This window comes from Xyrauchen texanus, chromosome 11, assembly GCF_025860055.1.
Source record: "Xyrauchen texanus isolate HMW12.3.18 chromosome 11, RBS_HiC_50CHRs, whole genome shotgun sequence".
Lineage (NCBI taxonomy): Eukaryota > Metazoa > Chordata > Actinopteri > Cypriniformes > Catostomidae > Xyrauchen > Xyrauchen texanus.
The window spans coordinates 43,747,275-43,771,028 of record NC_068286.1 but is presented as its reverse complement, the minus strand read 5'-3'; the positions used below and the strand labels follow the sequence as shown (position 1 = coordinate 43,771,028).

The window sequence follows — 23,754 nt, the reverse complement described above, 5'->3', positions numbered from 1 at the left end:
CTTTCGAAAGGCACCATCAAAAATTCGTAGGCTACTCCCTGATAAGCAAACCCTTGGAATTTTCTGTGTGACGGGAAAACGCCAATGTGGAAATATGCATCTTTCAGATCGACTGACATAAACCAGTCTCTGGGATGAACAAATAGAGAGTGTTTTGAGCATGAACATTTGGAATTTGTATCTTCTGAGGTGTTTGTTGAGGTTCCGCAAATCCAAAATGGGATGAAGACCACCCTCTTGGGGATGACGAAATTCCTGGAGTAAAAAACCTGTCCTCCACCGGCACCACATTTATAGCTCTTTTGCTCAGCAAATTGGATGTTTCTTCCTCTGAAATCTTAACTGACATTAACACCTTGTTGAAGAGAGGTGGTTTTACAGCGAATTGCATGTAATAACCCCATTATATTGGAGATAAAACCCAGGGGTGGACTAAGCAAGCACACCAACTTTCTGCATGAGCAGAGAGTGGCTCGCTGTAGCTATCTCTCACAGATAGTGCTGTGTCACCATCTAGCAATGGAGCTGCAGATTTCAGCTATAAATTGGACATTATTTGGGAGCTTTTTGTATTTATTTTCACACATTGCTGTGCCCTCGGCCCACTGTCTGGATGCACAGAGAAAACATTGTTTTATTTCTTGCAAACTGTCTTCCTCTCTCTTTACTGACCCCGTGGGGGGAAAGGGTAAATGCAAATTGAGAGGCACAGGGGGAACTAGTGCCAACACTCTCCTTAAGCTCTTTTTGTAAGAGGAAATAGTTTTTCGACTCCCCTGCCGAGTTCTCTTGGGGGGAGGGGCAAACTCTCTTCTTGAGGAAGGAGTGGAACAAAGACTTTGTGAGTGATGTTCACCCACTATATGTCCCGAACCTGAACACTGGTTAGGTTACCCACCTTTTCTTGTTGCTCTGAGGATTAGACGGCCAATGTTTGGCAGCCACCGCCACAAAAGAAGCCATACTTCTCAGCTGGGGCTGTTTTGGCTGTGCCCATCCCTGCACTTGACATGCGCTGCCTGAGATCTGCAATGATGCAGATATCCTCCCACAATGGTGCGTCCAGGGCCCCGGCATCAATTTGCAGCCCCATCTCCTCCATCAGCTCAGCCTAATATGCTGTGAGGAGCAAGGGGGATTAAGAGTCCTTTCAGCTAAGGCTGATTATCAGTAGATCTTCTGATAAATGGAGGCAGACAATCTCTCCATACCATCAATGAAGGGGTAGTGGACAAAAGGCCCCCCGACGATCGGGGTGGAGGTGATTCACCACCGATTCCTCGACCAGAGGAGGCATGCCTGGCCGAGAATGAGTGGGGAGAACAGCATCATCCTCATCCTCCTCGCCATCATCCTCCCAAAGGCAATCATTGTCGTAATGCTCTTCCTATTCTTCCCTGTCCCCTGCCAAAAGGCCAGGTTCAAAGAGGGAAGGCAGATCGGTGGAAACTTCATCCATTAAATCTGCTGGCGACAGAGTAAAAAGGGATCCTCATTATTCAATGCCTTGACATGTTCCCTCCTTTCAAAAACTCGCTGTACGATCCGGGAACAGTGCAGGCAACATTAGGGATTAGCGAGTGCAGCCTGCACATATCTGACCCCCAAACAGGCGATACAGAATGGGTGGGAGTCCTTGGGCGACATCATAGATCCACAAGTTCACAGATGGCAGGGATCCTTCCCCTTCGCTCCGCCACTCGGTGAGTGTGCAGTCGCATTACAGAAACCTGAGCTTAAGAACACAGAGCCAGTTCACCACAACGAGCCACTTGATTCTGTGTTATTCTCCAGATCTCTCCTTAATGTGATAAGACCAGTCGATCTGCCAAATCACACGACGTGCAGGAGAGGGTAGAAGCTATAACCAATTTTTAATCTACCAAAGAAAAAATACATAAACCCACCTTGATGCTCCGGTTTACGCCGGGAAAATCAATGTAGACACAGCAGAAATGTATATTCATTTCAACAGTGAATTTGCAAAAAAAACTCTGCAACGTACCTGAACGGCTCGTCTAACGAACTGTTTAGCGACCACTCCTTGTGAGTAGTGCTGAGGAATGCTTCCAATAATCTTCCCGGGGAAGAGAACAAGAATGAAGAAGAGACCTGTTGTGGTGTCTTATTTAGGAAGGTGGGACTCCCTTATCACTGCTGTAATTGGTCTGTCAACTCACAGACGTGGTGTCATTGCTTCCAGGCGAATTCCCATAGTGCGATACCAAACGCATGTTAAAAATAGAACTCACTCTGGCTTTCAAGAAACAGGAAAAATTCCTGACTTTAAATAAATAAATAATTACATGTGTAGGATGTTTGCGTTGTAGGGCTGTACAGGCAGTTTTCAGGTATAACATTGGTAATTGAATGACTAATGTTTACTCACTAAAATGTGATGATTTCCTATTAAGTCAATAGGGACATTGGAACGTTTGGACATAGCAATATGGCAGCACAGTGGCTTCACATTTTGGACACCATGAGCAATCCAGTTCTATACTATATATCAGTGAAAATGACTGAATGTTACCATACTGTTAAAATAGCTCTGAAATGTTGCATAATGTTTGTTGAACGTCACCTGTAACCCAACTGTCTGCACACCACCTCTGCGTCCCGATCCGTCCATCCATCATCACAAACCGTTCCCCATTGGCCACCAACCAGGATCTCGACACGACCCTCTCTCTCATTCTCCCCGCCCACCAGCCTCACAAGCACACCTGAGACACAGATAAAACAAAACATGAACACACACACTCTGCACACACTCTGCAGCTTCTTCTGATCAGCTATTGGTAGTATACAGGTTAAAGATCTGGACTGGTATACGAAAGGTAGTAGGTTCAAACAAGTGGTTGACCAATTATGGAGTTTTCTAAGGCTGATGCCAATACCTATAGTCACTGATGAAGGCTACAGTATAATGTATTATATACAGTGAGGTTTATTGTGATATGAGTCTACTAGTAAAAATGATTCTATTCAGAATTGTTCTTACTGAACAGTTTTTTTTATTACAAATTATATCATTAGCATAAAAGTTTAATTCAAAAATTAACATACATTTCTTAGTAATTGGTATGTTGATGGTATTAGCCATGCTATCCAAGCATAATTTGACAATGTTCCCAAGAGTATCTTGTGTGTATCAATGAATGTAAGGAAATCTGACATATTGTAGTAGCTAACATTGTCATTGTCACAATTTTGCTTATTTGATGAGTGACCTAGAAATCTTAAATATTCCTAATACATTTTAGGTCAAAACATATAAAATGTCGCGAGTACAAGCGGCCAAAATGGGCTTCCTCAGAAGGGTGGCGGGCTTCTCCCTTAGAGATAGGGTGAGGAGCTCAGTCATCCGTGAGGAGCTCGGAGTAGAGCCGCTGCTCCTTTGCGTCGAAAGGAGTCAGTTGAGGTGGTTTGGGCATCTGGTAAGGATGCCCCCTGGCCGCCTCCCTCGGGAGGTGTTTCAGGCACGTCCAGGTGGGAGGAGGCCTCGGGGAAGACCCAGGATTAGGTGGAGAGATTACATCTCCACACTGGCCTGGGAACGCCTCGGGGTGCCCCAGTCAGAGCTGGTTAATGTGGCTCGGGATAAGGAAGTTTGGGGCCCCCTGCTGGAGCAGCTGCCCCCGCGACCCGACTTCAGATAAGCGGTTGAAGATGGATGGATGAATAAAATGTAACATTACACTCCTTTGTTTTCCTGTAAAACATATTTTGGAGCTCATGACAATCATTCAATGCAGATAATCTCAAAATGGCCACAAATCTGCCTGGCCCAGAAGGGCTGATCCATACACCGTCCCGACTGTATCATAATGAAGATGCTTGTCCTCATGTTGCGTCAGAAGGACTGAACCTGAGATAAGTGTTACTGATCTGTATCTCACTGTGGATCATAAATTGTCTGCTAAGTGACAAAATAATAATAATAATAATAATAATAATAATAATAATAATAAACCCTATTGACAGATCATACACATCTGGTTTCGACACAATTGTATTTTTCTGATTGTATTATTTTTTATATATATATAAATAAATATATAAAGGGGAAAGAGAGAGACTAAAGGAAGACATTTAAACTTCCATAACTTCCAAAATCTATATGTTTGTGTGTGTGTGTGCGTAACACAGTAGGAAACATAAAAAAAACACCTGGTGCTAGAGGGAGAGTTTTAGGTTTCCACTCATGGAACACCTGCCTCCACTTACACACTTACACACACACACACACACACACACACACACACACACACACATGTTGTGTTTCCATGTTTTATGGGGACTTTCCATAGACATAATGCTTTTTATACTGTACAAACTTTATATTCTATCCCCTAAACCTAACCCTACCCCTAAACCTAACCCTCACAGAAAACTTTCTGCATTTTTACATTTTCAAAAAACATAATTTAGTATGATTTATAAGCTGTTTTCCTCATGGGGACCGACAAAATGTCCCCACAAGGTCAAAAATTTCGGGTTTTACTATCCTTATGGGGACATTTGGTCCCCACAAAGTGATAAATACACGCTCACACATACACACACACACACACACACACACAAATGCAATCTATCATCACAGCTACAGGCCCATCTGAAATATCACGTAATACTCATGGCAAGAACAAAAGACTTAACCATACATTCATACACAAAAACACATTTCAACCCACAACATTTTATATGGATTATTACAGCAAAGATTCGGATTAGACAAGCCACATTCAAAGCTATTGTAAAATAGTAAATAGACATCGCAAATCAGTTGAATTCCATATTAAAGAGACAAGTTGCTTATGTGACAACTTTAAACAGCCTACAGACTATTTTGGTTATTGTGGTCATTATTAATGCCCTTATTGAACATTTCTGTTTTTTAGCATATTGCTGTTGCCATATTATAAAAGAAATAAGCCACTCAAGTCAACTTACATCGTTACAGATTTAATGCATGGCTTCTTAAGGCTTATTGCTTTAACACATATTTGTATGTTTACAGATTGTACAGCAGTCTGAACATCTGCAATCCTAATCATTTTTAAATCTTGAAGTTAATTTGTCATAGTCTGCTTCACAGCTCAATTTTCATTTGTCAGCAGTCGTTCAAGAACTTCTTTATTAAATAAACTTGACTTCAGCACCAGCGGCTCACACGATAACAGACGGCAGACCTGCTGAAATGGGTTTTTCAGATGCTGCCAACTTTTCATTAACTCTCTCTGAGACGTCATGACAAACACTCCAAAACCACACACACACACACACACACACACACACACACACACATGGAGGGGCTTATTTATTTAGACTTATCCTCCATTTATTTAGCAAGACATGTTTTTTGCTGAGTGCACGTTGAGAGGGAGAAGTTGAGTGTTGGTATATTCTATCCTTCATCCATATATCTGGTTATCTCTGTATGTGTGTGTGAGTACTTAAGAGAGAGAAGACAGACAGAGTTAGAGAGACAGATTAGAAATAATCCATTTCAGAAGTATTAAATTCCCTGTGAAGTCTCTATAGAGAAAACTTTACAGCAATATTGACTGAATCTTTCATTTATTTTCCACTAGAGTTATAAACAATGTAAGTGTTTATCAAAACTTGCTTTGATTTGTCAGATTAGATTTGACATAAATGTTTTCTTGATACATTTGATCTCTTGAACAAAATCTGCATAACTCTGCATTTAATCCCTGTAAAATATGTAAACGGAGCAAGATTACTACATGCTTTTTGGTAGCTGAAATCATTATAAAATTATTCAAAATATTATACAAACATGAAAAGGTGAGAGATATGAGTAACTTGACGGTCAATCCAATTTTTAGTTTGGAATTCTGAGATTTTCCTGATATAAAATATGTTCATTCAGTGAGAAAAACATTATTTCAGTTCTGATTGTCCAAAATAGAGTCACATTCACCACATCTATATAAAGCCGTCAACATGACAGAGGGAACCCTGTGTGAGTGTAAGTTTAATTCAAGAAGCAAAACGGGGTGCAACAATCAGGGTAATAATACAAAACAGAAGTATGTAAAGCTCAGTGTGCGTGTGTATGTGTGTGTTTGTGTGGGTGTGTCTGTGTGTGTGTGTGTGTGTGTGTGTGTGTGTGTGTGTGTGTGTGTGTGTGTCTGTGTCTGTCTGAGTGGGTGTGTCTGTGTGGGTGTGTGTCTGGATGTGGGTGTGTCTGTGTGTGTCTGTGTGTGTCTGAGTGGGTGTGTGGGTGTGTCTGTGTGTCTGTGTGTCTGTGTGTGTGTCTGTGTGTGTCTGAGTGGGTGTGTCTGTGTGGATGTGTGTGGGTGTGTGTCTGTGTGTGTCTGTGTGTGTCTGAGTGGGTGTGTCTGTGTGTGTCTGTGTCTGTGTGGGTGTGTGTCTGTGTGTGTGTGTGTGTGTGTGTGTCTGTGTGTCTGTGTGTGTATGTGTGTGTCTGAGTGGGTGTGTCTGTGTGGATGTGTGTGTCTGTGTGTGTGTCTGTGTGTGTGTGTCTGTGTCTGTGTGTGTCTGAGTGGGTGTGTCTGTCTGTGTCTGTGTGGGTGTGTGTCTGTGTCTGTGTGTGTCTGAGTGGGTGTGTCTGTGTCTGTGTGGGTGTGTGTCTGTGTGTGGGTGTGTCTGTGTGTGTCTGTGTCTGTGTGGGTGTGTGTCTGTGTAGGTGTGGGCGTGTGTGTGTGTGTGTGGGTATGTGTGTGGTTTACGAGGAGCTTTTTTAGGTTACAAACTGGGGTATTATGCTATAAATGTGGTTTATGAGAACATTTGTAGTGTCCCCATAATTGAAATCGCTTAAACATACTAAACTATGTTTTTTTGAAAGTGTAAAAATGCAGAAAGTTTAGGTGTAGGGTTAGGGGGATAGAATCTATAGTTCTTACAGAATAAAAATCATTATGTCTATGGAGGGTCCTCATAAGGATAGCACCAACGTGTGTGTGTGTGTGTGTGTGTGTGTGTGTGTGTGTGTGTGTGCGTGTAACTGACACACTCCTCAATGTTTACTAGTTCCAGTGATGTCACTCATTCTCAGCAGTCTCAATCTGTTATTCACACTCTCATTGGCCTGCTTCCCATAAAGATCACTTACACACACAGTTATCATTCTGTACATGCCGGATTGTGGAAAAGAGGTGAAAAGTGGGGGACAAACCAAGAGAGAGAAGGTAATAACCAGTGAGTTGGAAAAAATCAGCAAAGTAATGTCTGAGCTTTCCATGTGTGTATAAGTATGTCTGTCTATGGATCAGGTAAAATCATCAGCTCTTTATGAAGCACAGCAGGAGTCAGACATAATGAGTCTGGTTACAGTTGTACTTGTTAAACATCTGACTTTGTGCCCTGAGCCCATTAGCAGAAATTGATCATTCCCTCCTGAGTTGGTTAATTCATAATTATGTAATACCTCAAATAAGAGAACTACATTTAGTACTACATAATGTAACACTGTGCCTATGTCAGATGCGTATGGCACATTGAGATGTGACAAAACTACATTGCTTGCATTATAATAAACAGAGCAGTCTACACTGGAAGCACATGTTGCGGCATGACATAACAGATGACAGACACCCCGTTTCAAGTTTTACATGCAGCACAGCTACCCCAGCCAATTAATTGTGCTTGTCTGAATGAAATAAAAAGATTATTCTAGTGTAGACACAATGTAACATTCCATTGTTACTGAAATGACAGATAAGACATCCTCAAGTGGGAAAATGATGGTTTTGTGTGTATCATCCATTCTGCCACACACGTTACACATGTGTGAAGGCATCACCATGGTAACTCCATAACAGGCATAACTCTGAACCCTTTGCAACCCTATTTACTATGCAATAATTTTCCTGTATACTGACTATTAAGTTTTACTAGGAGTGTTTTGAAATGTCATTTTGTTGGGATGTGAGGAGTTTCATGTGACAGCGGTGTTAAAGTACAGGTAATCTTGTTTGTTGACACAACAATAATATGGTATTTATGGAGTAATTAAACTGGTTGCATAAAAGGCAAAGTATCATGAATAGGTTACTTAAAAACACTACTACCATCTCTAAGCCTAATGTTTACATATGTCTGTGTGTACCATATGTGTTTTAGACCGGCCGACATCAATTATATACAGTAATGTAAAGTAATGTAAAATGATCTAAACAGGGGTGCAGGAACGATCTGAAATCTGAAAACATTTTGAGTACGTTTTATGGTTTTAAGAATATGTGATATCGTTTGAAAGAAAGTATATCAACTGAACGTATAGGAATATTCTGCTTTTTTTTATGATAGAACTTTCATAATTAGAACTAAAATGTAGAAACAACGTATGAATGAAAAAATTCTTTAACAAAAGAATTATCATATAATTTTATTGTATTTAATGACTGTCAAACATTTGGGCCAATCAGCTAGAACTAAAGAATCAAAGCACAAAAAAAAAAAAAAATGTCCATGCTCTGTGTCAAATATAATCTTACCTAATTTCAGAAGCTTGTGGGGGGAGGGCGCGAGGTGCAAATGTTAGATCGTCCGACACTCTTACAATTATATTAACATATATTAATTTGGCAGATGCTTTTATCTAAAGCGACTTACAAAAGAGGAAAACATAAGAGAATCATCTTAAGGAGACAGTGGTATGAAAATTGCCATATTACAGTGCAGAGTGCAGCAAGAATGTTTTTATTTTTTTTTGTGGAAAAGATGTGTTTTTAGCCATTTTTTTAAAGACATAAAGTGAGTCGGCTTCACGGATGGAATTGGTACAACAAGGCGATGTTCCTTAGCCGACTGCAGGCTTCTGGTGGTTATGTAACTCTGTAGAAATGATTTTAGGTATGCTGGAGCAGACCCAGTGGCTGTTCTGTATGCAGCATCAGAGCCTTGAATTTGATAAGTGCATCAACCGGCAGCCAGTGGAGAGAGACAAAGAGTGGTGTAACATGCGCTCTCTTTGGTTGATTAAAGATCAGTCGTGCTGCTGCATTCTGGATCATTTGCAGAGGTCTAAGTGCACATGCAGGAAGGCCTCCAATGAAAGCATTACAGTAGTCCAGTCTAGTTATGACAAGTGGCTGAACAGGAAGATGTGGGGCATGTTCAGAGTGGAAGGGTTTAATCTTCCTGATATTGTAGGGTGTAAATCTACTACTCTTAGTTCTAAAAGTGAGGGGAACATGTCCCCCTCAGTAATAATGGTTCCTATGACCTTTTATATAAATAAGTCCCATTGGACTATACGTCGCACCTTTTGGGTGACAAAAAAATGAGCGACTAATTTTCCAGAAAATACAGTAATTACACCCCAACAAGTATATACATTTAGCTTATTAACACTCAAAGAAAATCTTTGTATAGGTGTTAGATGGAAACCTTTTCAAAAGGGAAAATTCACCCATTTCACAGATTGACACATTAACAGGGAGTGAAGTGAATTTTGAGTGCGTCTTGTTCATGTTTACATTCATCCATGTGACTTTTAAAAATGACTCAATTTGTTCCCTACTTGTTGGGATACAATTATAATTTAAAGAGCTTTTTTCCTTTTGCTTCAGTCCGGAGGAAACAAAATAACTGGATGTGTAAAACAGTGACTTTAAGACCAAGCAGAAACCTCTGACAAGCATGTGCTGTTTAGCAGTGAGCTGAAAGAATGTGCAAGGACAAAACGGTAATCCCACATGGGTAGGGCTTACCTACCAACGTCCACTTTTCAATAAATCTTTTAGGGTGTGTCAGTGAAGAAAATGAGCTAGTCTGACTAATGTTTCTGTAAAGTTGAGTCTTTAAGCTTTCAAATGGTATTGATCAGATTGTTACTACACCCCTTAGCAGACAACACGTATCAGCCAGTGTTAAAAGGTTAGTTCACCCTAAAATGCAAATTCTGTCATCATTTACTCACCCTCATGTCGTAACATTCTGCCTAACATCATCTTTTGTGTTCGCCGAAAGAAAGTCATATGGGTCTGAAACAACATGAGGGGAGTAAGAGACAACAGAACTGAATTTGCTCAGAGAACTATCCCTTTTAAATGTCTGTGTGAGAGAGCTCTTACTGGTGGGCACTCCGTGTCTGAAGCGTTGGGGGTTGCACATAACGGCTACGTCTTGATTGTGAGTGCAGTCGTGATTGAGCCAGCTCTTCCGGCTGCAGTGTGTGAGGGTGGGCTCTTTTCCTGTACACCTGACATCATCCAGCAGAATTGGACCCATCGCCGTCCCGAACCGCCCTGGTGACGCACTCTGCCCTGACCTACACCAACACAACACCATTAACAAAGCAGTTAAAGAGCCTGTTTACATGCACACCAATACGCAGATTACTCCCCAAAATTTGCTAATACATTTTAAAAGCAAGAAATCAGCCTTTCTATGACACTTGAAATAATAGTGTTACCCTCCACGTTCCACATCAAACTGTGAAGGGGCATGCTCACAGCACATGCGCACATTGGATTAGCCAGTAAGAAAGCCGGTTAAGGCATTTACATGCAACCAAAATCATCGTAATGGGTAAAAATCTACCAGTGTTGATTGGTTTATTCTTAAGGCGTTTATCTGGTGTAAGAACGTGAATGTAAATGTGCTCACTAATCAGCACACATACAATCAAACAAAAATGAAACCCTATTATGCAATTGATGTGTGCTACCTGAATCCCAGCTGCCTGCAGATAACCTGCGAGTTGGTCTGTGTCCAGCCATCATCACACACGGTCCCCCACTGACCTCTATAATGAACCTCCAGCCTGCCCTCAAAACCCTTTACACCCCCAACCAGACGTACTGCACCATCTGAGAGAGCGAGAGAGAGAGAGAGAGAGAGAGAGAGAGAGAGAGAGAGTCCCTGTTATCACCTGGTATTAACATCTGTCTTGGGTGATCAAGCTTAATACGGGTCTAAATGCAGTCCAATGCATCTTGTGATCCGAACACTCAAAGCAATTTCCGAGGTAGCCAAAACACATTGGGACTCTTTCATGAAACACGAACAGAGCTCACTTCTGTCTAAATCCTTCATAAATCTATTCTTATGTAAACTGTTGCATTGAAATGAATGGACCAATTTACGTAGGAATGGTTCGACAAGCAATTTACATGAAACTGTGTTCTTCTGGTGTTGAATGAGGCCTATTGCATTTTTTGGATGTGCTACATCCATACCTGTATACATGTGTGTACCTGTAAGTGGGGTGCAGGTCACTCCAGCGTCCTCCATGTGGTCACAGTTATGTTCCCCCCAGGCGGTTTTTGGACACTGCTCAATGGACAGCTCATTTCCGGTGCAACTCACCTCGTCCAACAGTATACGACCTGAGCCTGCACCAAAATATGCTCCCACCCAAGCCTTAGCAATGCCCCTGAACACACAAACACATGAATAAAATATGGTGCAGAAAATAATAAAGGTTGTAGATATATACAATACATATATACGATTCTAATCACTGAAAAACGAGGGGGAAAATTATCGTGTAAACAAATACTAAGGTTAGTATTACACTGTTCTTATAAAATGTAAATATTTTTCTCACTGAAGCTGCACATAAACATGTACTTTCTCCGGTAATCTCTGAAATCAAAAAACTATTTATTTCTGTAATAGATAAATAATCATGCGCATAGTCCAGCAGTCATTCATCAGTTAAAGCTAAAGGGCTTAAATGTGGTCTGTAGCGCCTGCACGAACCCACACTTTTAATTCCACAGCCCTTTTTCCACTCAATAGACAGCCCTCCACATGGGTGATTATATACTAACTCACGCACACCTGCAGAGTTCAATTTTGGGCATGATTTATTTACGTCGGCCCTAACATTATAGTAGAAGAGCTTGAAACAATCAACCTGATTCACATGCAAAATGTTCCATTCCCTCTTTCCGTTCCTCTAATTCCTTACCTCCCTCTAAATCACCCTTTACGCCTCTTTGCCTTCTCATTCTGTCCTCCTCTGGCTCACATCCTCCGATTCTCTCATTCCCCCGTCTCTATTTTTTTGTCTTTCTCTCACACTCTCAGTTTCTTACTGAGAACACACTGGCTTTGTATGTCAGGAACCTCCCAAGAAAATATTTCACATTTTTATGCAGAGAGGACACTCTACAGCTCTTTTTCTCTCTCCCTCTCCATCTATCACTCCTACCTCCTTTCTATCTTCCTTTTATTTTTACACATCTCAATTGTAAAGACACCCTGGTGTGACTCTAAATAGAGAGTTTGTTCCCAAGAAACCAGGTCAAGCATCTATAATAGTCAGCTCATTAATATTTGCATGTGTGTGTGTGTGTGTGTGTGTGAATGTGTGTGTGTGCGCGTGTATTTATCACTTTGTGGGGACCAAATGTCCCCATAAGGATAGTAAAACCCAAAATGTTTGGCCTTGTGGGGACATTTTGTCAGTCCCCATGAGAAAAACAGCTTATAAATCATACTAAATTATGTTTTTTGAAAATGTAAGAACGTAGAAAGTTTTCTGTGAGGGTTAGGTTTAAGGGTAGGGATAGGGTTAGGGGATCGAATATATAGTTTGTACAGTATAAAAACCATTATGTCTATGGAAAGTCCCCATAAAACATGGAAACACAACAAGAGTGTGTGTGTGAGTATGAGGTGTGTGTGTGTGTGTGTGTGTGTGTGTAGCTTTGTACTAACAAAACTGACCCCAAACATGGGTTTAAGAGATAAAACCTCCCTATGGGGTATTCGAGGGACGTCCTAAAGTAGAAAATTCTCTCATCATTTACGCACACTCATGCAATCCCAGATGTGTACGACTATTTATTCTGCTGAATACATTTTCTAGATTTTTAGAAGAATATTTCAGATCTGTCCTCACAATGTAAGTGAATGGGTACAAACAATTTGATGCTACATAAGCACACTAAGACAGCGGTAAAGTAATACATGACTCCAGTGATTTAATCCATGTCTTCAGAAGCAATATGATAGGTGTGGGTGAGAAACAGATCAATATTTGAGTCCTTTTTTACTATCAATCTCCACTTTCACTTTCTTCTTCTTTTGTTTTTGGTGCTTCACATTCTTTTTCACCTACTGGGCAAAGAGGAGAATTTATAGCAAAACAGGACTACAAAAGTATACATGGAATAAAAAAGCTTCTCTCAAAGCGCTCATGAACACACAACAGATGTCAAGATTTTTGCATCAAAATTACTTCCCGGTCAAAACCTATCATATGCCTTTAGATGACATGTAATATGACACTTGGGTGGATTACTTTATGATACTCTTTGGTAACTTTTAAGCTTTTAATTGCAATTAAAACCACTTCTTTTGTGTTCTGAATGAACATGAGGATAAGTAACTTATAATAATTTTCATTTTTGGGTGAACTATTGCTCTTGACTTTTTGTTATATATAATTCAGAATAAACTAAATATACAGTATACTGTATATACAGAATTAACTTTTAACCCCCATTATTTTAACTTGTGTACCACCACTTCTCAGAGTCTCCTGGTACGATGTAATGTTTTTATGTAATGCAAGTCAGTAATTTGACGAGGCTCACCAATCACTTTTATCTGACCTTCCAAATGATTTTTGATCAAATCACGGTAAATATCCGAGCACTCTCTGCGCAAAACTCAGCGATGAGTTTAACAACACTCAACGTGCAACAACAGCAGTGGCGGTCATCAGTTAGCTTTTTATTCTCCATTCTTTTCTGTAGTTATCTGAAGTGTCACTTAAGTTGCCTATGCATATCCTAACGGTGTTTGGTTCTACATACAGATGTGTGTTTACAATCCTGAACATCATCATATCAGTTTGTTCACCACTTCTAACATAAATGGAGCCAGTTCTGTGACATAAGATAACATTTCTGTGGCAAAACCATCTGGCCCCGGTACCTTACCTGTCAGCAAGCTCCTCCAAAGTATTATTTGAGTCAAGAAAGTCCTTTTTGATCACTCTCTGTTTTACGTATCTGGTATTTCGTTTCCCTGCTTTGTCCCCCGACTCATAGTATGTCTGTCTTTGTCAGGGTCCTGTCACCCAGATACCCATGCTCCATGTCTCGTCATCGTGTTTGGTGTGAGCACATGGGTTCTCTCATATAGACCCAGCCTCCTTGTAACCTTGTTAGTAGTTAATGTGCTTCACCTGCTTTCCTCATTTACCTCTTGATTTCTCCCTCTTTATAGTGCCCTTGTGTGCTCTGTCCTGTGTTGGTTTTGTGTGTTACTCTGGTTTGTCACACCATTCAGGTCCTGTTCTGCCTCAGTCTGTTTTTTGTTCCTAGTTTCTTGTTTATTTCTTCTGTTTTTCTCCACTGTGAATTTTTGTTCTGTTTTATTTGTTTAATACAAACCTCATTGTTTCATGCCTGTTTCAGATGACATTTGGTGATTTAGCTCTGTTTCAGCACTTTTAATACTCTTTTCCAATTCTATGAACTCCTGATTTGATCTTTTAATGAATGAGGCATATTCTATGATCCGCCCCCAAAGAACTGCCTTAAGCGCCTCACATGCCACGCCCACAGAGGACACTGAGGATCAATTGGTTTCTACATAAACATTGACTTTTGTCTATAACATTTGTTGAAATGCTGAGTCCTGTAAAAGGGATCAATTAAAGCACCATCTATATGATTTCCTTTTCTTTAAACACACCAAAGCATGATCTGAATCAAAAATTTTCCCAATTAAGCATTCAGGGGAAGATGGAATAAGTGACTTAGATATAAAAAATAAATCTATTCTAGAAAAAGGTGTAGTTCTTCCCAGATGGAGAACTATTGCTTTAATTAAAATTGAAAGCGCTGAATGTCACTTGAAAATATGCAAAAAGGTTTGTATGAGGGTTAAGCTTAGAGGTAGAAAACACAATTTGCTCAGTATAAAAACAAAAGTTAAATTCAATTTAAAAAATAAATAATTCATGATTGTAATACAAACATGTGTGTGGGGGTTCTTACCCTAACCCCAGCTGCCTGCACACCACTTCAGCATCATTATCATCCCACTGGTCATCACACACTGTCCCCCACTGTCCTGCATGATGCACCTCTACTCTGCCCTCATACGCCGATGGACCACCAGAGAGACGCACAGGGACAAACACTGAAGCTAAACACAACAGTTTGGTTTATTTTCTCTTTTTTCAGAGTAAATTTGTTAATGGGTTTATGTTTATGAATCAGTATCTGTGTATGTACCCTCAACTGGCGTGCAGGAGACAGCAGCCGCCTGGCGGTTAACACACTCTCCTCCATTCCAGACTGAGCGATTGCATTGCAGTAAGTCCTCTTCCTGTCCCTCACAGTCTACAGTCTGCAAGTGAACTACAGACACCACCAGACGTGACAGAGAACTCGCACGTGCACGACCCCTAAAACTGAGACATAGAGAGAGAAAAATGAGGGTCAATATAAGTACATTTTCTGCCATCTCATCTATTCATCTAGCTTTGTCAAATCAGTAAAGACAATGATGGATGGATGGATGGATGGATTTACTTAAACATCTCAGATTACTAGGGGTTTGTAAAGCACTATTCTTTATAAACCCTCTTTGAATTAATACATTTTGTGAAAAGCGCTTTAATATATTCAAATAAAAACTGAAATTGACAAATTGCCACATTGAGTTCTGGAGGGGAAAATAAACTTTTATAAGTAAATTTTCCACTGATGTTTTCTTTAGCAAATGGTTTGATCCTTAAAATGCAAGTCAATGGAGATTTCTGTTATACGACACCAGCTGTTAAATGAATTTCTTCTAAAGTGACACGATCTCTTTTGGTGTGAAAACAATAAATATTTAAGTGCTTTTTTAACTCTAGATCATGCTTCCGATGTAGTACGCAGTATGCGGATGTGACGTAATCACACTGGCATTTGAAACATGAGAACTGACACACGTGATTCACAGCCGGAAGAGCAGCGCTGTTTACAAGTGAGAAGGAGGAACCCTGTACAGTATCTTAGTTGGTTTTGGTTTAGATCTGTATTTATCTGTTTCTTCATTCATTGTGCTTATCCTGGAATTCTCAACCAAGTGGAGAATGTGAGATTACATCAGTATCATAGCAATGGAAACACGTCACACGAGAGGCCGCTTGGACTCCACCATCTTCTGAAGCTTACCCTCACGTTAGGTCATAGTGAAAAATTAATTAAATATTGATATTTTTTCACACCAAAAGTGATCAAATCCTTTTAGAAGACATTACTTTAACAGCTGGAGTCGTATCGATGACGCTTATGCTGACTGACTGATTTTGGAGCTTCAAAAGCGAAATCTTCATTCACTTGCATTTTAAGGACCTACTGAGCTATGATATTTTTCTGTTTTTCTTCAAATATGTTCTGCTAAAGAAAGAAAATACTGCACATCGTTGATATCGAGGGTGAGTAAATAATGAGAGAATTCTCATTTTTGGGTTAACTATCCCTTTAAGCGAGGGTCAAACCATCATTCTTACAATTCTATATAAACCATGTACTGTTACATTTTTACTTGGCTATATGCTTGGCAAGAGTTAATTTTCGATCATGGGTAAATAGATGTAAATCACAATCTGTGAAGTCTGTCTGTGCAGCCTATACATAATTTAAGTCAAAACATCTATTAAATTAATTACCAATGAATTATTCACAAATGACAAATGGGCTCTCAGCTACCGAGGTCAAACGATGACAGGTGTGTGTTCATGTGTGTGCGTTTGTGTTTTGATGGTAAAATAATACCTTTTGTCAGACTTATAACTGTCACTGTTGTGTCATGTGATCTATAAAACCCTGCGGTCACCTTTTCCTGAGCACACTCAATAATGACCTCAGAGACAAACGCTCTCAGATAAGCGTGTGTGTGTGTGTGTGTGTGTGTGTGTGTGTAGACACAAACCACATGGGTGTGTTCATGTCAGAGAGTGGAACTCTCTGGGGGAATCAGCAATCTTTTAAAACATCCACTCACACATATTTACTGCTTGACAACACACTGAGCATATGCCATGTTTTAAAGGTGGAAGATTGACCTTTGGCCCCTTCAGGGGAAGAATGACCTACCGGGGTCAAATACCAAAGCATTTCATGACACTACCTAACAAAGGTTGTTTTGTGGTAAAGTAATAAATGCATGGGCAACATATGGTCATCAGCATGCAGTGATTATCTCTTCAACTGATGAGACAGGTCCAATCCTCATGTGCAGTAAAGGCAACGTGGATTCAAACAGTGTCTATATCCACTAGTAATGTCTTTTAAATATGGTACATCCTTCACCACTGTCAGGTATATTATAGATAGACTAATACAGTACATTTTTAATACCTCCATCTGAAATATTATAGTGTTTTATTGTATTGTTTGTAGCTATATTGGATTGTAATATTGCAGAATATTGTAGTGTTTCAATATAGCAGTACAAACACATTGTCTTGTTTGTCTTCATGCATAGGGGAAAGAATGATTGAATGTTCTTACTGTTTTACATGCACTGCAGTCTGCACCAGTGTTGCCCTTTATGGCTAAATTAAGAATGGAATAATAGCATACTGTTAACTGTATGCTGTATGCTGTGTAACATACACTGTACACTTCTTACTATTTAAAAAAAATACATTTTACATTGTGCAACCAAAAACTTGTTAACTCTTATGCACTGTTCATCATTGAATCACGTTCCAGTTGTTCCCGGTCAAAAGTGGCTGTAAACAATAAACCTGTAATTCTTTTAATTGTTATGAAAAAAGTGTTACAACTCTAAATTAAATCATGTAAAAGTACTAAAGTTGTACATTTTGGGTGCGGTTTTGGATATTTAGACCTTTTTTATTATTTACAAATGTATTTATCTACATGACATTGAACTTGAGCTTGAAAATTGACTTTTTTATGAAAATTGTCTTAAATACTGAACCAATCATCATAACTCATATACCGTTTGAAAGCTTAAAGTCTCAAGAATCAAAGTGTGCTGTCCGTTTAAAAAAAAAAAGAAGATGTAATTACAAGTATAAACACTAGATGGCTGCAGAGAGCTACTTATTCATCCCTGGTTGAAGAGAAGATGATTTCTAGATTTTGTCACAAGCTCTGCATTTAGATATATATTTAAACGTGTGTGTGTGTTCAGCATTGTAGATGTGTTATGGTCTCAATGGTCTTAATATTGGTGTGTGTGTGTGTGTGTGTGTGTGTGTGTGTGTGTGTGTGTGTGTGTGTGTGTGTGTGTGTGTGTGTGTGTAGATTTTGTATAAAAAATAATGATCATGATCATGATAGAGTTTCCCATTAATTTCCTGTAATATTAATCCATACATTTTTCCAAGCCAAAAAATTCATAATTCCCTTTTATTTCCAGATTTTCCATGACTGTAGGAACCCTGGATATTGTATTCTGCACAGTGCACTCTGTTGCATACTGCCTATTTTGGTAGATCATACAGTATGTAAACTGCAGAAATAATATTAGTAAGATAGTATAATATTCTGAACGTAGTCTTTGAATACAGTATGTATGTGTGTTTTACCCCTCTCCCAGCTGTCGACACACCACAGCAGCGTCTCTGTCATCCCAGCCGTTTTCACAGATGGTTCCCCACACACCATTCAGATAAACTTCAACTGTACCATCCAACTTTGATCTGCCTCCCTGCAGTCTCAAAGAGCCTGCAATATCACACACATTCACACAAACAAAAAGTGTGTAAACATATGAGATAAACTTGAGTATGCTGAACTTCACTCCTCAGAAAGTTGATAAAAGGGAACATTTGGTTCCGCTAGTCTCCATAATTTTGACAAATGTGCCCATTATAAATGTTCCCATAGTTTCGCTGCATGCAAAAATTAATCCATGACTTGCTTTATATGATGAGGGAGGAATGCTTTAACATCCAAATGAGTTTAACTTGTCAGTTCTATAAAAAAATGTGTTTGTTTGTGTGTGCGACACTTCACATTACTCACAGCTATAATGTGCGTCATGAAAACAATGTAAGCTATTGAAAACCAGCTGAAATGCATGACCATGTCAGTGGCACCAGGCATTCTTAAGCTATGTGAGCTTTCCTATTGATGTACTATAAAAACACCTCTGCATTCTTACCGGATATCATACTCAATGTTTAATTGAAGTATATTTGTAGTTGTTGTGAAAAAAATAGATATAAGTCTAGATTTTAGGATCAAAAACAATTATACTTAGTTATCATGTTGATAGTTTACTCTTGAAGGTATATATATGTAGTTTATGTCAGAAGGCATTTAAATGGCCTCTGTTGATTCTCTGGAGGTATTTCTACAAATGTATGATGTGAATACATTTTATATGAAATTTGAAATGCAGAAACTATCACAAACAATGCAAATTAAGGAGTGCAGAACAACAAATCTGAACATAAGGCCATTTGAATGATATTTACTTACCAAATAGTTAGGAACAGAACAACACTAACATACATACATACATACATTATATATATATATATATATATATATATATATATATATATATATATATGCTATTGTTGTTCTATACGTATATAGAATAGAAAATATAAGTAACTGCATTACATTACAGTTACAATTTAAATAATTTGTAATAAGGATACAGTTACATTCAAAAAGTATTTTGATTACTGAAGAGATTACTTTTCATTTTATTGTCATTTGTTTCATTTCAAATTTAGTCCTTTCAGATTGGAAACATTTATACATGTGATGATGTGATCCAAAGTGCATTTGAACAGCGGTGAATCACTTTCTTATGATGTGTTACATTCATACAAGCAGACAGAGAAGTACGTTTGAAGTAAGTTTGGAGCAGAAGAAATAGAAATAAACATTGTGTAAATTGTCAGCTTTACGCTAAGCTAAAATGCTATTTCTAGCCATGCTACATGCACACGTTACCAGACACGATCATATTTTTTTATCAAGAAAATTCACATTGTCTCATAATTTATTTTTTCTGGTAAGAACTGTGATATTAGGGCAATATAATTAATTATAAATAAAATTAGGGTTTTCCTGTAAAAATATCTCAAAATCCTTAAAACAAGATCAGTTTGATTTATCTTGTTTTAGAAACAACACTGCATAAGATATTTAGGTTTTTCAGAGAATGTATTTTTAATATGTGTATTTTGTCTTACTGTACTGGCAGAATTTTTATAGTCAAAACAAATCAAAAAATCTACCAGTGCTGAAGAAGTAATCCAAAGTATTTAGAATATGTTACTGACCTTGAGTACGTTACAAATAAAATTTTACATTTCAAAAGTAACCCTCCCAACCCTGTATATATATATATACAACTGTTAGTTCTGGTCCTCGAATCTGATTGGACGAGAGATGTTCCATGGGCACTGATGGTCTGACACCATCAGCACTCCGACGCTTCACTGTATGTGTATCACTCCTTTTCTGTTCATGCGGTTCTAAACTAAAGTGTAAGAGCAGTGCATATGTGTAAAGAGCTACTGTTTGTCAATGTTCTTTTTTTTATATTGCATATGTTAGCCAGCAGGTGGTGGCAAAAGATCATTTTTGTGTGTAATATGAGCCAGTTAGTTGAAGTGAAGTGAATCCACGTCAGCTAGTGTTTACATAAAACAGCTCTTAATGATCGCTTGTTTTACTACTACACTACTAAAGCTAGGTAATAGCATTAAATGGCTTTAAATGAACAACTTTAGCATTACAGCTCATCACAGCTGAGAGACACAACAGACTGATTAATTACACAATGGGTGCTGTTTAAAATGGCGGAGGACATTGCGGTTTCTAAAGTGATCAACTCTTGTACACTGGCTACCACAAAATTGGGAGAAATACCCCCGCTCGGATGCTATTTTTCCACTGAGAAAGCTGATCTTCAGAAAGCCGACAGCATCTCTGCTTGGGAGTGGCAACAGGGGATCACATGCTCCCTCTCTCTCTCTCTCTCTCTCTCTCACTCACACACACATCCATCCTTGTTTATCCAATAACTTTTTCGAAACAGCACAGGCCGTGGTACTATTTCTGAAGTGAAATTTTTATTTACTAACCGAGGCTTGGACGCATCATTTGTTTTGAACCAGCAATGGCAGATTCTGATCCGTCGCGTATGAAAGTAGTTCCATGCATAAATGCGTTTTTTATGACTATACCTAATTTTTTTAAATAAACTTGTTCACTGAACTGTTGTATATAAGCAATATCAACTCGCAATTGTGCTATATGGCCCTAAATCAGCACTGCGGTGATTATCTTCACAGCAGTGCTGATGTAGGGCCACATCGCACTCTTGCTCGTCTGATAATGCTTAAATATATATATACATATATACACATACACACACACACACAGTATATATCGGGCAGTATAAATCTCACTACTTGCTTACACCTTCCAAAATTAATTAATTATCTTTCCCTCTTTCTCTGATATGTTTGTTGTTTTTATATAAGCACATTGTGAACTCCACATTAACAAACACATACAAGGACAGTGATTGTCTCAGAGGGCAAACGCAGTGCAAAACCACACATGATGGCAGCACATGTTCATTAAACATTTCAGCACTTGAAATCAATTATCAAGTGTTTGGAAAATGAGAGACTGAAAAGTGCTGAAAACATAAACTAATAGAATGACAAAATATTTAAATACACTCATCCGGCTCACATTTAATGCACATTAAAACCTCAAAACACTAAAAAGATTTTGATGTGGAAAGGGCATGTTAACAACAATGGCAGTCATTTTAAATGCCAAAAAGTAAAATATAGCGTAGACTTAGAGCTGTTCAGTGCAAAGTGAAAACAGACTGCGGCCATACTGCTAAAGCTTATTTGCATATGAAAAAATTGAACAACTATCATGTAGTAGCAAATAACTGAGGAAACATTAAGGTCTAAATCTAAACTTAAAATGTTAGTCCTATTTTCCCAGTAGTCTTGTCAGAATACAGTTAATGATGGACAGATATTGTATACACATTTTCTGGATTATATTATTTGATGCAGAACTTCATAACAAATCAAACAATGAGGATACACTTACCCTTACACATTTGGCATGGTAACCCCAGGTTATATATATATATATATATATATATATATATATATATATATATATATATATATATATATATATGTGTGTGTGTGTGTATGTATATATACATAGAATATGTATAAGTATAATCTATAATACTGCTTCCAAAAAGAAAAGAAGCTTTTAAAAACCTTTCTGTCATTTTTATGGCATTAGTGGCTAACAGGTTTTATTACAGTAATAGTACTGTGGTATGTGCATACATATATATATATATATATATATGGCCAAATTAAAAATTTAAATTGTAAATTGTAGGCCACACTCCGGCTTATTTACAGCCCACTGCGGTAACAGCGCTTGTATTTATAATTGATTCTTGATCTTGCGCTCCAAAAATAACCAAGAGCGAGAGCTGCGCGTGCATAATTAATAACAACTGTTGGTGGTACTCTTGCAAGAGAGCTTACACAAAAATCTAAATAGATCAAATATTTTGAAGTAATTGTGAGGGACCGTTGTCTCCAAGCAGGGACAAAATAACAAAACGAACTCTCGTGCACTACTGATGAGAGTTGCTTTGTTTAGGTCTGTGAAGGTGCAACTGTACCAGAGGCGCGCATACCTTTCCCACGCGTGCATGCATTGATTTTAAGTTTGGACGTGTCTTAGCATGCATGCGTTGCACCGTTTTCTTGAACCGAACTGGTTTAATCACTCTATTCGCTCAACGTTCTGCAAAACGTTTAAAAATATACACGCAACTTATCTCAAGAAATATGAAATGACTGGAGGTACATGGAGGCAACTCCTTGGTGCACGTACGAGAATCCACTCTACACGCGGTACTCCTAATATAACGTAATAAGTAGCCTAATACTGTTCTCAGAGATGTAACCCTGTTATTTTGCCAGTGTTATCTATCTACCTTGCTTACAGTCGCAGTACCCCCAGTCAATGCGTCCACGGCTGTTTGGAAAGAAACACCACGGTCGAATCCTTCCGTCCGGGTTTCGGCAGAAACTGTGATCCCCAAGCCCTTTCCCCGGATACCGCTCTATAACACCGGGCACTTCACTCCAGTTCATGCATTTCACACCGGATTCGGTCACGTCTATGGATCCCTCATAAAGGCCAGCCTTCCCTTTGCTCTGAATACAATCGGTGAACGGAGACCCGTAAACGCACGCGATGAGCAGCAGCGTAGAGACTGTGAAGAAAAACCTGGTGCTCGCATCCATCATGATGAACCTGTGTCTGTCACCAAATCACAACAATAATTCCTCTCCAGTCTATCTGAAGACATGGTCCAGGAGATGTCTCATCTTGTTTATTGGCAGTTATCCTCGCAGCTCTGGGGGTTCGCAGACAAGGATCAATAAAGGAGAAACCGGGGACGCCCGTGAGCAAACGACTCATGCATATTGATGATTCAGTCCCCAGAGATGTGAAGTTTTAGCCGGGTAAAAAAAAAACAGGTCAGAAATCAACATTGATGTCCTTCCATCAAGAGTGTCAAGGTGCAAAATAACCTACATTTGTTTCATGGCAGTTGCATTGGTGAAGAATGGTTTTAGGTTTCAACATTATGAATGAAATCTGAGAAGCATAGAAGATCTTCTGTGTAACAACGGCTCAAATCCTCGCTATGGCCTAAATTCCCTGGGTCATTCATAAAAAAAATCACTTCACAACATATCATAAAGATATAGAATCACGA

General features: G+C 39.0%; 1 protein-coding gene across 1 annotated transcript in view; it reads right to left on the bottom strand.

Moving 5' to 3' along the window:
* Nucleotides 1-23,754, bottom strand: part of prss12 (serine protease 12) — a 59,459-nt gene extending 35,705 nt beyond the window's left edge. The window contains exons 1-8 of the mRNA XM_052137394.1: nucleotides 22,963-23,754; nucleotides 18,524-18,662; nucleotides 15,204-15,382; nucleotides 14,964-15,114; nucleotides 11,199-11,377; nucleotides 10,670-10,811; nucleotides 10,074-10,270; nucleotides 2,585-2,726 (exon numbers count right to left, since the gene is read on the bottom strand). Coding sequence (XP_051993354.1) covers nucleotides 2,585-2,726; nucleotides 10,074-10,270; nucleotides 10,670-10,811; nucleotides 11,199-11,377; nucleotides 14,964-15,114; nucleotides 15,204-15,382; nucleotides 18,524-18,662; nucleotides 22,963-23,278 — 1,445 coding nt within the window. The 5' untranslated portion in view covers nucleotides 23,279-23,754. The remainder of the gene's footprint in view (nucleotides 1-2,584; nucleotides 2,727-10,073; nucleotides 10,271-10,669; nucleotides 10,812-11,198; nucleotides 11,378-14,963; nucleotides 15,115-15,203; nucleotides 15,383-18,523; nucleotides 18,663-22,962) is intronic.